A 13,318-nucleotide genomic window follows, 5' to 3' on the forward strand; every position below is an offset into this window, starting at 1 on the left:
GGCGCTGTGAGCCTGGTTCCAGACGAATCTGCCATTGCAAAAAGAAATTGCCTCAATATCCACGCAGTGATATTGTCTGGCCATGCAAGTCTACTGTGAGCTTCCCTCCCCAACATTAACACTATTCTTCTCTTTCCCCCTCCTCTGTTTATCCCCACAGAACCGACAAAAAACTGCCCAGAAGTACCGGAAAAAGCTGAGGCACGTCCCAGTCTACGCCCTCCACCGATTCCACCAACTGAATCCCTCCGTTTCCCCATCCCCTCCCTTACCCCATTTTCCCTTCTCTCCCTGAGTTGTCTCTCGGGCTCTGAAAGGAGGGTTTCCATCGCAGGGGAATCTTCAAGGGGTTCTCCCTAGGTTTTTCGGCGTGTTCTGCAACATTCCGCAACGCCTCGGGGCCCTCGGACCTTCATGCGTCTCCCAGTGGCGGAGTCCTCTGTCCACCACACCACCACCGACACCTCCACCCATCACCACGCCTCCTACAGCACCTCCACCCATCACCACACCTCCAACCACGCCACCATGAGCTGTGAACAGGACTTTGGAGACGGCGGGGCGGGAGTCACGCTGACGCTGCGCCTCCTTATGCACGGCAAGGTAACAGAGAGAGTGACAGAGATACAGATACAGAGAGGGCCGTGCATGCGTGTCTATTTATCAATGCTTCAGTGCTGAGTGCATGTTATGTCTACTTAATGCAATTGTTATGTCTAATTTATGCAACAGTGTCTCATGACAAAAATAGCACATTTATGATCGGCAATTTTACAATGAAGTACAAATCGCACTGCCCATAATGTCATGTGGTGTTTCTATATGCCTGTCTGTCTGTCTGTCTGTCTGTCTGTGTCTCTGTCTGTCTGTCTGTTTGTCCCGTGTGAGGGCTACATAGTGTGACTTCCTGTTTGTGTTCTCTCCACAGGAAGTAGGAAGTATCATCGGCAAGGTGAGCTGCTGCCCCTATCTTCTTCTTCTGTGGTTTTAGGCATGCAGAGAATAATACATTTTATTCTGTTATTAAGTGGGTGCCAATTATAAATGTTCTAGTAAATGTTTCCAATGCGTAAACATACACGTTTACACATGTAAACCATAACGGCCCTAGTACTACCAGCAGTATTTAATATGATTTAATCAGATTTCATTCTCATTTCACAGTTAAATATTAACGGGAAAACCTGTTCCATGTTTAAACCATATACATTATAAATTGCTAACCGTGTTTAAACCATGTATTAGAAAACCCTGACCATCTTTTTTTTAAAGTAAGCATTTTCTAAAACAGGCGTGCTGCTCTAGAGATAACCAGCTCCCTCTGTAATCCTCCAATATATAACGACCTCTAATGTAAATCTACCATGAAATAGGCTATGTGTTAATAATAATAATAAATAAAGTGTGAAATTTCTAGTTGGGTCATGTCAATCCAATCTCTGGCTACTTAGAATGTGCTCTAGAGAGATGCCAGTCAATTCCATAGGGACATTTTTCTTCGTTTTCTTCACTTCACAGTTACATGAAGTGTGTTAACGAGGCCCCCCTTCCCACTGAACACCCAGTCAAATCTGTTTTACTTTCACATACCCTACAGCAGCGATTACCAGCCTGTGGGCCGTGATTATATTGCAAGTGGGCCGCAAACGCTAAGATTTTAATGATGAAAACTCATGATAAAAAATGTCATGGTATTTTTTTTCTTTAAAACCTTGAACATGTTGTTTTAACCCATTAAGACCTGGAACTGTGTCATTTTTAGATTTGAGCTAAAAAGCATTATTTTACACTTTTGGCTATTCAAAAATAGCAGATATACAAGCTACGAGCTTGTAGATCTGCTATTTTTGAAAAATCGTGAAAATGTGTGCAAATCTTTGAATATATATATTTTTAAAGTGAACATTTGTAACTCAAATCTTTGCTTCTGGGGGTCCCTGGAACAAAATATTTTGATGGGGGTCCGCGGCCAAATACATATAATTTTGGGGGTCGTTGACATGAAAAAGATTGAGAACCACTGATATAGAAACGTTTTTTTCAGAAAACTGTTGAGATTTAGGAGACATGTAGAATCGGCTTCAGGTCTCAATGGGGTTAATACAGATAAATATGAACTTAAAGTATACTACAGTATGTTAGTTCCATTGATCCAAGCCAGGAACACAATCAATCAATTGATTGATCTTTAAAATAAACATGCTCTGAAAATGCAGAACTGATGCCCACTCTGCTGTAGCTACACCATGCTGTCTTATCAGGCTTGTGTGACTGGAGCGGCTATTAAAAATGAGATCATTTTGTGAATGTTAAATGTGGCGCAGGTTGAGTATAAATACTAAAACAATCAATTTCAATGTGTTTACATATCCTGAGGTGGGTTTTGTGTGGCACACCTAATGTTTCACACATCGCAATAGCTTATGATAGGCCATGGTACTGTATATTGTCATTATATCACAGCTAAGGGGCATTGATGAGAAGTTTCCCACTACAGTCTTCTGCCGTTGGTCATTTGTTGAGCACCTGTTTTATACCGACACCTGTAATCACAAACCAATGCCAAGATATAGATAAAGGGAGAGTTCACCCCCAAAAAATCTTTTTTTCTATCGATTAGTCACCCCATGGAGACTTGAAGTAATTTTTTTGTTTTTGTCGCATTCCTAAGCCAATAATTTGATGACCAGCGGACCGGTAGGCAGCGGTTCCGGTTGGAGATACAAAGGAGACTCTTTGTGTCTCCTACTGGAACCGCTGCCGGTCATCACATTATTGGCTTAGGAATGCGACAAAAACTAAAATATATACTTTCATTCAAGTCTCCATGGGGTGACTAATCGATAGAATTATTTTTTTGGCGGGTGAGCTACTCCTTTAAGGCCAAACAAAACAGTTTCACATCAACGTTTTCGGGACAATTACAATCTTGGACAATTACAAAATGTCGTTGATAACACAATGTGGACAATGACTGCCATCATTCTCCATATGTAGTTAACTTGAATGCATCACAGGATTTGCAGCATTTTAAATGTTAGCCTCAACGGACAGTGTGGCAGCTGGCTGCTCACAATGAACGAGTAGCCAGGCCCAGGACTTGAGTGGTTTGCTGAAGTACACTTGAAAGAGTACACAGAGAATGAATGTCAGGAGGGCCTTCAGCTAAATGCCAAAAAATGTAATGATACTTAATGCAGAATGGAAGCACACATTGTTGTATAGCCCGAGTCATTGACTGTAGTGTCCTTGACAGTAATGTGAGTCTGAGCTCAGTGTTGTGTGTCTTTCCACAGAAAGGAGAAACAGTGAAGAGAATACGAGAAGAGGTAAGATGCGCATCCTTCAATCCTGCATAATATCCCACATCAGCACTTCTCCACCGCTTTCAGTCCAGCTCACTGGAACCTGTCCATTATGAATTCAGTACCCAATACTAATGCTTTATATTGAATATTATAACACAATATTCCTGTGATGTAGTTCTGTTTTTTCTATAGGCTTGTCAGAACCAGTGGTGGGAAAAAGTACTCAAATGTTTTGCTTTAAGTAAAAGTATCAATACTGCAATGTAGAAGTACTCTGTTACAAGTAAAAGTCCGGAATTAAAAATGTACTTGGGGAAAAATGCAAAAGTATTGGTATCAAAATGTACTTAAATTACCAAAAGTAAATGTACTAAAATGTTTGAAAACATAGGCTATATTTTCAAATAGCCTACTGTATGTTTAAAATAAGGCTAAAGTGGTCATAATTTAAAGTAGTAGCTACTAGCTAGTAACTAAAGTTTTCAAATAATTAATTGAAAATTAAATTAATAAAAGTAAAAGTATAGACAATTGGAAATACTCCAGTAAAGTAAAAGTACCTAAAAAAATTACTTGAGTAAATGTACTTAGTTACTTTACACCACTGGTCAGAATATGTATACCTTGTAATTAAAGACACTGCCCTAATGGAATCATCTCTAACCTTTAAATTATAGTTCTCTCTCTTTTGTCCATGATTATGATACTAAGATGACAATGACAAATGGTAGTGAATTATGAGCTGTCAAATTCAAGCTGCTTTCAGCAGTTAGAGTAGTATGTGTGCCAAGATGTAACTGAACAACTGAGGCATGTTGTGGAATGTGTGGAGAAGTTATTGGCATTTTCAAGTGACTCACCATAAGAAATAATTAGCCCTTCATTACTTTATTTCTCCCCGTAAGGAAGAGGCGCTAACATTACCGGTCTTCCGTGTAGTTGTCACAGTGACTCCTCCTTGTACACATTCAGCCTCTGAAAATGAATTGAACACTTACTCCAGATTGAAATTACTGCACAATTTGCTGTGTCAAATATCCCTACATTTTAGTCGCTGATTAAGTAAACAATGAACGTAAAGGAAAATACTACCGCAATGCTTTAGCATAGCCTTATCCCATGAAGCTCAGAGAGATACTACAGTATTATAAAGCAACATTTCTCAACCATTGAGGTCAGGATCCAAAAGCACAGTAAGACACTTCATGACAGGGTTGTGGGAAAAGAACAATGCTAATGGAAGAATATTGTGTTATCTTATTGTGTCCATTACCATTATGTCTCATTCCATCATATGCAACTCTTACTTCTCTAACTTCTCAACCTTCAACTTCTCTACCTCTACTTTCCAATTCCACTTACCTGGGTAGTGGGTACATTAGGCTGTTGATTTGTCAAGGGAAAAGAAATGGGAAATGTCACCCTAGTCGTTAGAGTCTATATGGAATACCTGTCCCCTAATCTCTCAAGACAGATTTTGTTGAATGGGTTCCCATATTGCCTGTCCCCCTAACTCCAGCATGTCTTACCTACCGAGTGCAGTGCCAGGCCAGCCCATTCTCATTAGCTACTTGTCTTAATCTGACGCTTCTTCAGCTAACGTTAGCGTTTGTATGCTCATGCCGAGGACGCTCTTTGGTGTACCGTACTGACGCAGATGGAATGTGGACGATGTTGACTCAAATTGGTCAAAAGGACCATTTATACTCTATGTCAAACATAGTTAAGGCATTCAAATAATTGCATCCGTCTTTCTGCATGTTGACTGAAAGCTTATAGCTTGAAATGTACGCATTCGTAAGGTGCAAAATCAGAAAAATGTGGGGGCAGTCGTGCTCCCTTGCAAGATGCAGCAAAGAAGATTGAATGTACAAGATCATTTTGTTGCCCTATCCTGCACTCTTTAGCAGATGACATTGAAACTCCATTGAAACCTTACGTACAGAGCTACAGTATGTATGTGAGCAATGCTGCTCGCGTTCTGAACATAATACGTACATACATGCATCCATTCTGAACGGGAGTATGAATGTGCATTTATCCTTAACCCTACAACCCTGCAACCAGAGAACACAATACCACATGGACGGCTTATACATGTATGAATACTTAAACATGTTATCATTAGAACTTTAAATACCATGTCTGGCTGGGGACAGGAAAATAACAGCAATTTCATTGCATATGGATTGCTGGAGGGGAGGGGCACTATCTCTCTATGAACGCGCAAAATCTCTGTGTGTGAGTGAATCTGTCCTTATTCTTAATCCATAGACCGGGAACGCATCTGTGTCATTTTAGATTTGAGCTATAACCATTATTTTATACTCTGGCTATTCAAGAATAGCAGATATACAAGCTCATAGCACGGCACCGAGTGCCACGCTATGAGCTTGTAGATTTGCTATTTTAGAAAAATCGTGAAAATTTTTGCAAATCTTTGAATATCTATTTTTGTAAAGCAAACATTTGTAACTCAAATCTTTGCTTCTGGAGGTCCCTGGAACAAAATACTTTACAAATATTTGCTTTATAAAAATATATATTCTAAGATTTGCACACATTTTCAAGTTTTTAAAAAAAATAGCAGATCTCCAAGCTCGTAGCACGGCACTATATCTGCTATTTTTGAATAGCCAAAGAAATAAAAAAATGACACGGATGTGTTCCTGGATTGAAGGGGTTAATAAGCAGGACCTGAGGAGCATAACAATTAAAAAGACATGCTTTCAGAGCGTCCCTCCCAGTGGCATCGTAATGCCGAGATCATCATCCCAATGATCATCATCCCAGAGAGAGAAAAGCAAGGGGAGGAGAGAGAGAGAGAGAGACGGGTGGATAAAGAAAGAAAAGTGCAAAAAAGAGTGAGAGAGGATGGAGAGAAAAGACTGGGTGCAATAGAATGAGTGAATGGAGGATAGAGATGAAGGGAGGCATGATGAGGAGGGGTAGAGATAGAGGGGAGGGGAAGTAGGGGGCAGTGGGGATTACGTAAGAGAGAGAAGAGGTGGGGGGGCATGAGAAACGGGGGCAGTGAGAGTTATGCCTGATTCATACTTAGAGTTGCGCAATGTGTTGTGCAAATAGGCGTTGTGCAAGCTCACAAAGCGTTGTATGTCGCCTATTTTCATTTAAATTAGGCATTAGAAGATGAATGCATAGATGTGGGGAAGAGAGATATGTGATTTCAGGGAGTCACGCAGTGGTGGAAAAAGTACTCAAATTCGTTACTTAAGTAAAAGTACCAATACTGCAATATGAAAATACTCTGTTACAAGTAAAAGTCCAGAATTAAAAATTTACTTGAGTAAAAGTACAAAAGTATTGGCATCAAAATGTACTTAAAGTACCAAAAGTAAAAGTACTAAATATTTGAAAATAGCAGATCTACAAGCTCACAACGCGTCGCATAGCGACGCGTTGTGAGCTTGTAGATCGGCTATTTTCAAATAGCCTAGGTACAAAATAGGTTTAAAGTGGTTAATGTATGTTTAATTATATCATAATTTATATCTGAAAAGTAACTAGTAACTAAATTTTTCGAGTAAATGTAGTGGAGTAAAAGTACAATATTTGCCTCTGAGATGTAGTGGAGTAGAAGTAAAAGTATTGGAAATTGGAAATGCTCAAGTAAAGTACAAATACCTCAAAATTGTACTTAAGTACAGTACTTAAGTAAATGTACTTAGTTACTTTCCACCACTGGGAGTCAGAGAGTGAGACAAAGAGTTGTGTCGTGTGTGTGTGTGTGTGTGTGTGTGTGTACTGTACTGTACTGTACTGTACTGTACTGTACTGTACTGTACTGTACTGTACTGTACTGTACTGTACTGTACTGTACTATGTTGTTTTGTTTGTTGCCTACAATCTACAAGATCACAACGTGTCACTTGGGGACATGTGTGCTTGTGGAACTGCTGTAATGCACGACATAGAAATGATGGTTAACGAGGTGGATATTGACCTTCGGGTGGTGCTGTGGTAATGTGTCTGCCCACCGGTGGTCAGACACAAACCCACAACCCAAGGTTGTGGGTTTAAATCCACGGCAGTGCATCCGGCTTTGTCGTGCGTCTATAGAACACAATTGGGCCGTGTTCGTGGGAGGGAAGCCGAGGGGGGTGATATTAGTCACTGCATGTACAAACAACTCATTTAGACCTAGGACACCAGATTAATAAAGGTCAATAACCTTAATTTAAATGTAACAAATGTCTGTAGGTTTTGGTTGAAATGTTGGCTCATTCGTGGGGTGCAGTGAATCCCATGAATAGTTGATAAGAACCCCCCAGGGTGAGTTGAGAATGCTGAGCCACCATTTGGAGCCTTCACACTGGTGGTGATGGAGCGCTCAACTAGAAAGTACACAATGACAGCAGCAGCAAAACACTCACGGATGACAGTGACCCACAGATCAAACAGCAGCAAGTAGAGAAGCTATCATTTTTTTCATTGGTTCCCAATGGAGGTGTGACAGAGGGGGTTTATTCATAGATTAAACTGATCGGTTTCAAAGCGGATATTTTGATGGGTAAACACACAGTAGCTGAAGGTAATAATAACATCAGTGGTTACTGTGTTAAAAAATAATCTATCTATAAGCTGTTGTTTATAGTGAAATACCCAAAATAGGGACGCCAGGTTGGACACATTGGCTGCATAATTGTCAATACCGATGTCGAATAATGACCCATATATTGGTTTGGCGGAAATATCAGTCATGCTCTAGCTCTAAAGCCGTCTACATACTTGAGCCGACGTCCGATAGGATAGGCAATAACTACAAACTGATTACATTCAGAACTTAGGCAGTGCCTGGAGTATAAAACATGCAACTTTCGACTTTCCAAACTTACTTTATTTCAGCAGAAAAAAGTTCTTGTTCGGCTGGACCAATGTAGCAGCCTTAACTAACTGACTGATGAAGGTCAGTGTTATCAAATGGCTGTTGCAGGGCCGTACTGTATTATGACCAATATGCAAGTGTAGGCATTAAAACAGAAACAGCAATCACTCTGAAACAGAGTGATTGCTGAAAATCAGCAATTAGTAAGCAAAACTTAAAATTAGAGCACAACCCCCAGAGATATCAGTATGCATGCCCAGGCGAGCTTTGGCCTGCCTGCTGACTGATTTGTCCTGCAGCCGAATGTTATTAAAGTGCAAGGGGAAAGGATGCTCTTATAGTATAACCAGACCCACTGTCTAGCTACTCCAACTCACTGGTTGCCAGTGGTGGAAAAAGTACTCACATATTTTACTTAAGTAAAAGTATCAATACTGCAATGTATAAATATGTTACAAGTAAATGTCCGGAATTCAAAATTTACTTGACTAAAAGTACAAAAGTATTGGTATCAAAATATACATAAAGTACCAAAAGTAGAAAGTACCCATTATGCAGTATGACCCATTTTCAAATGTATAAAAGTTTTCAAATGTATAAAAATCTTTTGAAAATAGTAGATCTACAAGCTCACAATGCATTGAATCGCAACGCATTGTGAGCTTGTAGATCGGCTATTTTCAAATGGCCGAAATGTCTATAGGGCTGAAGTGGTTAATGTATGTTTTGTAATAATAATCTAAATCTACAAAGTAACTAGTAACTAAAGTTTTCAAATAATTGAAGTGGAGTAAAAGTATAATATTTGCCTCTGAGATGTAGTGGAGTAGAAGTAAAAGTATTGAAAATTGGACGTACCCCATTAAAGTAAAAAATACCTCAACATTGAACTTAAGTACAGTACTTGAGTACATGTACTTAGTTACGTACTGCTGGTTGCTATCATTAGTTGACAGGTAATGTCCGTGTGGGTGGGAATGTTTTGGTTCAGTGCTTTCCTGCCTGTGGTGAAACAATTTGTCAAGAAAGTCAACAATCTGCTCGCCTTGCTATGCTATGTGATTGGTCAAAATGTCATCAATCCACTTGCCTATAGGCTTCTGTGATAGAAAGCATCATTATAGCATCATTTATTTCATTTGCAGATGATTTATTTAACAACAAAAAGTAGAAAAGTACAGATCTTAGCAAGCAAGGCAGCATCAGACGACTCACAGTGGCTTATAATGACTGTATAGAGACACACGGCCGGAAGCGGAAGGCCTACAAATCCACGCCCACTTTTGACACTCGGGGTCCGTTAGAACGATGAACTGCAGCTCTCAATGCAATCTCTATGAGAGGCATTGTAAAATACCGTCATTTCACTGGTTAACTACTGAGGCTGTAGCGATTTTTTTGGTGTTCTAATAATCTGTGCCATTTGTTTAATTTGTCCTTTTTAATGTCCCATATCTTTCATCTCGATATACTACCCACAATATACTATAATATACTCCATCAGTATGTCAAAATCGCTAGCATCGGAGATCTAGAGTTTAAGTGATCGCATGGTATATACGTCACGGACGCATCCCTTGAGGTTTTCAATACCCAGAAAACTGGCGAAAGTGGCCGTTTTCAATAGGTTTTGGTCATTATCTCTGGAACAGAAGGTCCAATCTGCTCAGTTCAAAGCTTGTTGGATGCGTGACTTTGAGGACATTAAGCACACAATGACACATTTTCTGTTTTTTTTTGTTTTGTTTAGGGGAGGCGAGATCTTAGTTGGGCAGGCGACCGCCTCTCCTGCCTCTACAGTGGGTACGCCACTGGTCGGCGCTCGGCACTCGTAAAGACAGTGATGTCACTGAAATGCCCGTCTGCTGTCTACCCTCTGCTGTGTTAGCATTATGGGTAACTCGTTAAAGTGGCAAATTAAATGTGAAACACATCAAGTATTAAGAAAACAAGAAGATATGTTGACAAAGACACTCCATACATTTGGAAACATATTTTTATTTAAATCAATATCGTCTTCAGTTAATGCAGGATAATGTTAAAAGTAGGCTAACTTTCATATCCTCTCATAGGGAATGCATTGGCAGCTGCTGTTCATCGTTCTAACGGACCTCGAGTAGCGGCGCTGTCTCAAAAGTGGGCGTGAAATTTGTAGTCCCCGTGTGTCTCTATGCGGCTGCTGCTGAGAGCTCCAAGAAGCTCCAGTGCAAGCCAGATGTTTGTTAGTGTTGGGGTACCCACCTGCTCTGCTGTGCTACGCAATCTTATGTATAGATTTATGTGTAGGGCATCTGATCATCATTGCTGTCATAATTAACCCCTTACGTAGTTCTGTCAGGTTCTCCTCTAGACTGTGGAACCATTGGCGCACTTGTCTGTATGTTCAAAACTGAACATGGTGTATTTATATATTATTGTATTTATTTTTCTGTTATTGTTATGTTTTGTATGGTGTTTTGTGATATGGATCCCCCTTGGGTCTGAAATAAAGATTGAATTTAATTAGGCCCTACTCAGTTTAAAACAAAAAGTAGAAAAGTACAGGTCTTAAGCCCTACTCAGTTTAAAACTGGTTTCTTTTTTACTATTTTAGTGTTTTGTGCTTTTCAGAAACATGTATAAATGGGATTATGCCGGATGGCTCGGTAGATCTGATTTGCACTCATGCACTCATGGTACCAAACAGTATGTAATCTGTAAGACGAGGGAGAATAGTGGATATGTATGTACACATTCCTGGGAGGGCCACTCAGTAGGAAATTGGACTGATCTGACTACACTGGCCCTCTTTTCAAGCAGGAACAGAGCAGTGTGTTCTCTCTGAGGTGGCTCAAGTCTTTCAACATGTGAAACAGAACGTTACACATGCTCTACCAGTCTGTAGTAGCAGTGTGCTCTTTTGTTTTTACTGTAGTGTGCTCAGTGGTGGAAAAAGTACTACATTTTTACCAGGTTGCAAAGCACGCTGGTCTAAGAAGGGACTGAGTCAGGTCCACACTTTCTAGACACTTTTTCATCATTGGCTGCCCTTTAAGCCAATAGACCGCCGAAGTCTGACGTCATTTACACATCCTTTGTTTGTCTACCTGGTTCGCAGTTTTCCACCCCCGTTCTGAATCCCATAGACGTATTTAATATCGCGTCAAATAAGAACTGTGTTCCAAAAATAAACACATGACCCCGGCGGGTTGACTCTTATGGATATGAAGCATCAACTGACGGTGAGAAAACGCTAATGTTACTTCCGCCAAATTAGTTACATTTTCGCCAGAAACAGACTGTAACAAATATAAGTGACTGACTATCATAAACTATACAGAATACCCTGACAATAACGCCGACACGCGGTGTTTATTTTTGGACCACAATTCTTATATGAGACGATTCTAAGATGACCCAATGTTATTCTACATAGAGAAATTACTTCCGCAAACCTGGGGATGAACGAGTGACGTCAGGACTTCGGTGCTCTATGGGGAGCCACTAGCAGTGTTGCCAGATTCTGCGAGACAAATCAGGGAAAACAGATAGCAAGCTGGTATACATGACTGAGTCATGTCTTGTTTTACTTAAGTAAAAGTATCAAAACTGCAATGTAGAAATACTCTGTTACAAGTGAAAGTCTGGAATTCAAAATGTACTTGTAAAAGTACAAAAGTATTGGTATCAAAATGTACTTAAAGTACCAAAAGTAGAAAGTACTCATTATGCAGAATGTCCCATTTCACAAGTTTTCAAATGCATAAATTGTATTTAAAAAAAAGAAGCAGATCTTCAAGCTCACAATGCGTCGCATCGCGATGCATTGTGAGCTTGTAGATCGGCTATTTTCAAATGGCCGAATTGTATATAGGGCTGAAGTGGATAATGTATGTTTTGTAATAATAATCAAAATCTACAAAGTAACTAGTAACTAAAGTTTTCAAATAATTGTCGTGGAGTAAAGGTACAATATTTGACTCAGAGGTAATAATAATAATAAACTTTATTTGTATAAAAGTTTATACAAATAAAGATGTAGTGGAGTAGAAGTAAAAGTACAGAAAATTGGAAATACTCCAATAAAGTAAAAATCACACCCTGTGTGAAGTGGGCGGTGTCTTGCTAGCTAATCACAATACTGAATGGAGTCAACCAATCATGTACAAAAAATAAATACATTTATTGAAACACTCTTTATGATGGAAGAAACCATAACTTAAAAAAAACAAATTTATTGTTTTTTTAACACATCCACTGCCAAGGGCTAATCTCATAATGTACTCACCAGTGCCAAGGTGTTTTTGTTGTTTTTTTGTTTTTTTCATGTCGCCATAGATCTTGTTAAAATCCTTAAGATTGAGCGCTACACAGTCTGTTTACATCCGCGAGATCTCCCTGTATCTCCCAGTGAAAACCACGTGTCAAACGGGGCATCCATGTTTGAGTTAGAGCGGATTACGATAAACAGTGAAATGCGAGGAGAAAAAACTACAGGAAGAGAATTGAGTTTCAGTTTCGTCTGTAGAATGGGAGCGGGCGTGATCGTGAAAACCGGATCCCAAATAATTCTATTTCCTGTCATCAAACCGGAAACGGAAGTGGATCAAAAAAATTCCGAAAGTGCACCCGGACCGCGCATGCGCGAAAAGACCGCAGCCCGTAGGGCTACGGTCTCGGCGCTTAACAGTTGGATTTAACGGCCCGTAGGACTACGGTCTTGGCAGTTAATGTGTTAAAGTTATGGTTTCTTATATAGGGCTATGCACATGTGTCATGTGACACTGGCCAATCACAGTCCTGAATAGACTGTGATTGGCCAATCACGGTGCAGGGTTAGGCGGGGTACATTTTTGGCCAATCACAGCGCAGGATTTGTTGGACAAATATCCAAACCTCACTTATAGGGGCGGTTTCACCGCCAAAAAAATACCTCAAAATTGTACTTAAGTACAGTACTTGAGTAAATGTACTTAGTTACTTTACACCACTGAGTGTGCTGGGGGGAGGCATCAGCGACTGGGATGCTAAGAGATTGAATAAGCTGGTGAGGAAGGCCACCTCTGTGGTGGAGGTCAAACTGGACAGCGTGGAGCTGTTGGCAGAGAGGAGGAGGATGTGGGGGAAGCTTAGAGTTATCTTTGATAATGAATGAAAGATGGCAGCAGCCCACTAGAATGTCGGG

The 13,318-nt window shown here is 40.1% G+C and overlaps 1 protein-coding gene across 1 annotated transcript in view; it reads left to right on the forward strand.

The window, feature by feature from the left end:
- Positions 1 to 415: 415 nt before the first annotated feature.
- pcbp4 (poly(rC) binding protein 4) overlaps positions 416 to 13,318 on the forward strand; it is a gene marked incomplete at its 3' end in the record, with an annotated part of 68,593 nt that continues 55,690 nt past the window's right edge. Inside the window, exons 1-3 of the mRNA XM_080424384.1 lie at positions 416 to 603; positions 929 to 952; positions 3,297 to 3,329. Coding sequence (XP_080280510.1) covers positions 529 to 603; positions 929 to 952; positions 3,297 to 3,329 — 132 coding nt within the window. The 5' untranslated portion in view covers positions 416 to 528. The remainder of the gene's footprint in view (positions 604 to 928; positions 953 to 3,296; positions 3,330 to 13,318) is intronic.

This window comes from Gymnoscopelus braueri, assembly GCF_963280865.1.
Source record: "Gymnoscopelus braueri genome assembly, chromosome: 3".
NCBI lineage: Eukaryota > Metazoa > Chordata > Actinopteri > Myctophiformes > Myctophidae > Gymnoscopelus > Gymnoscopelus braueri.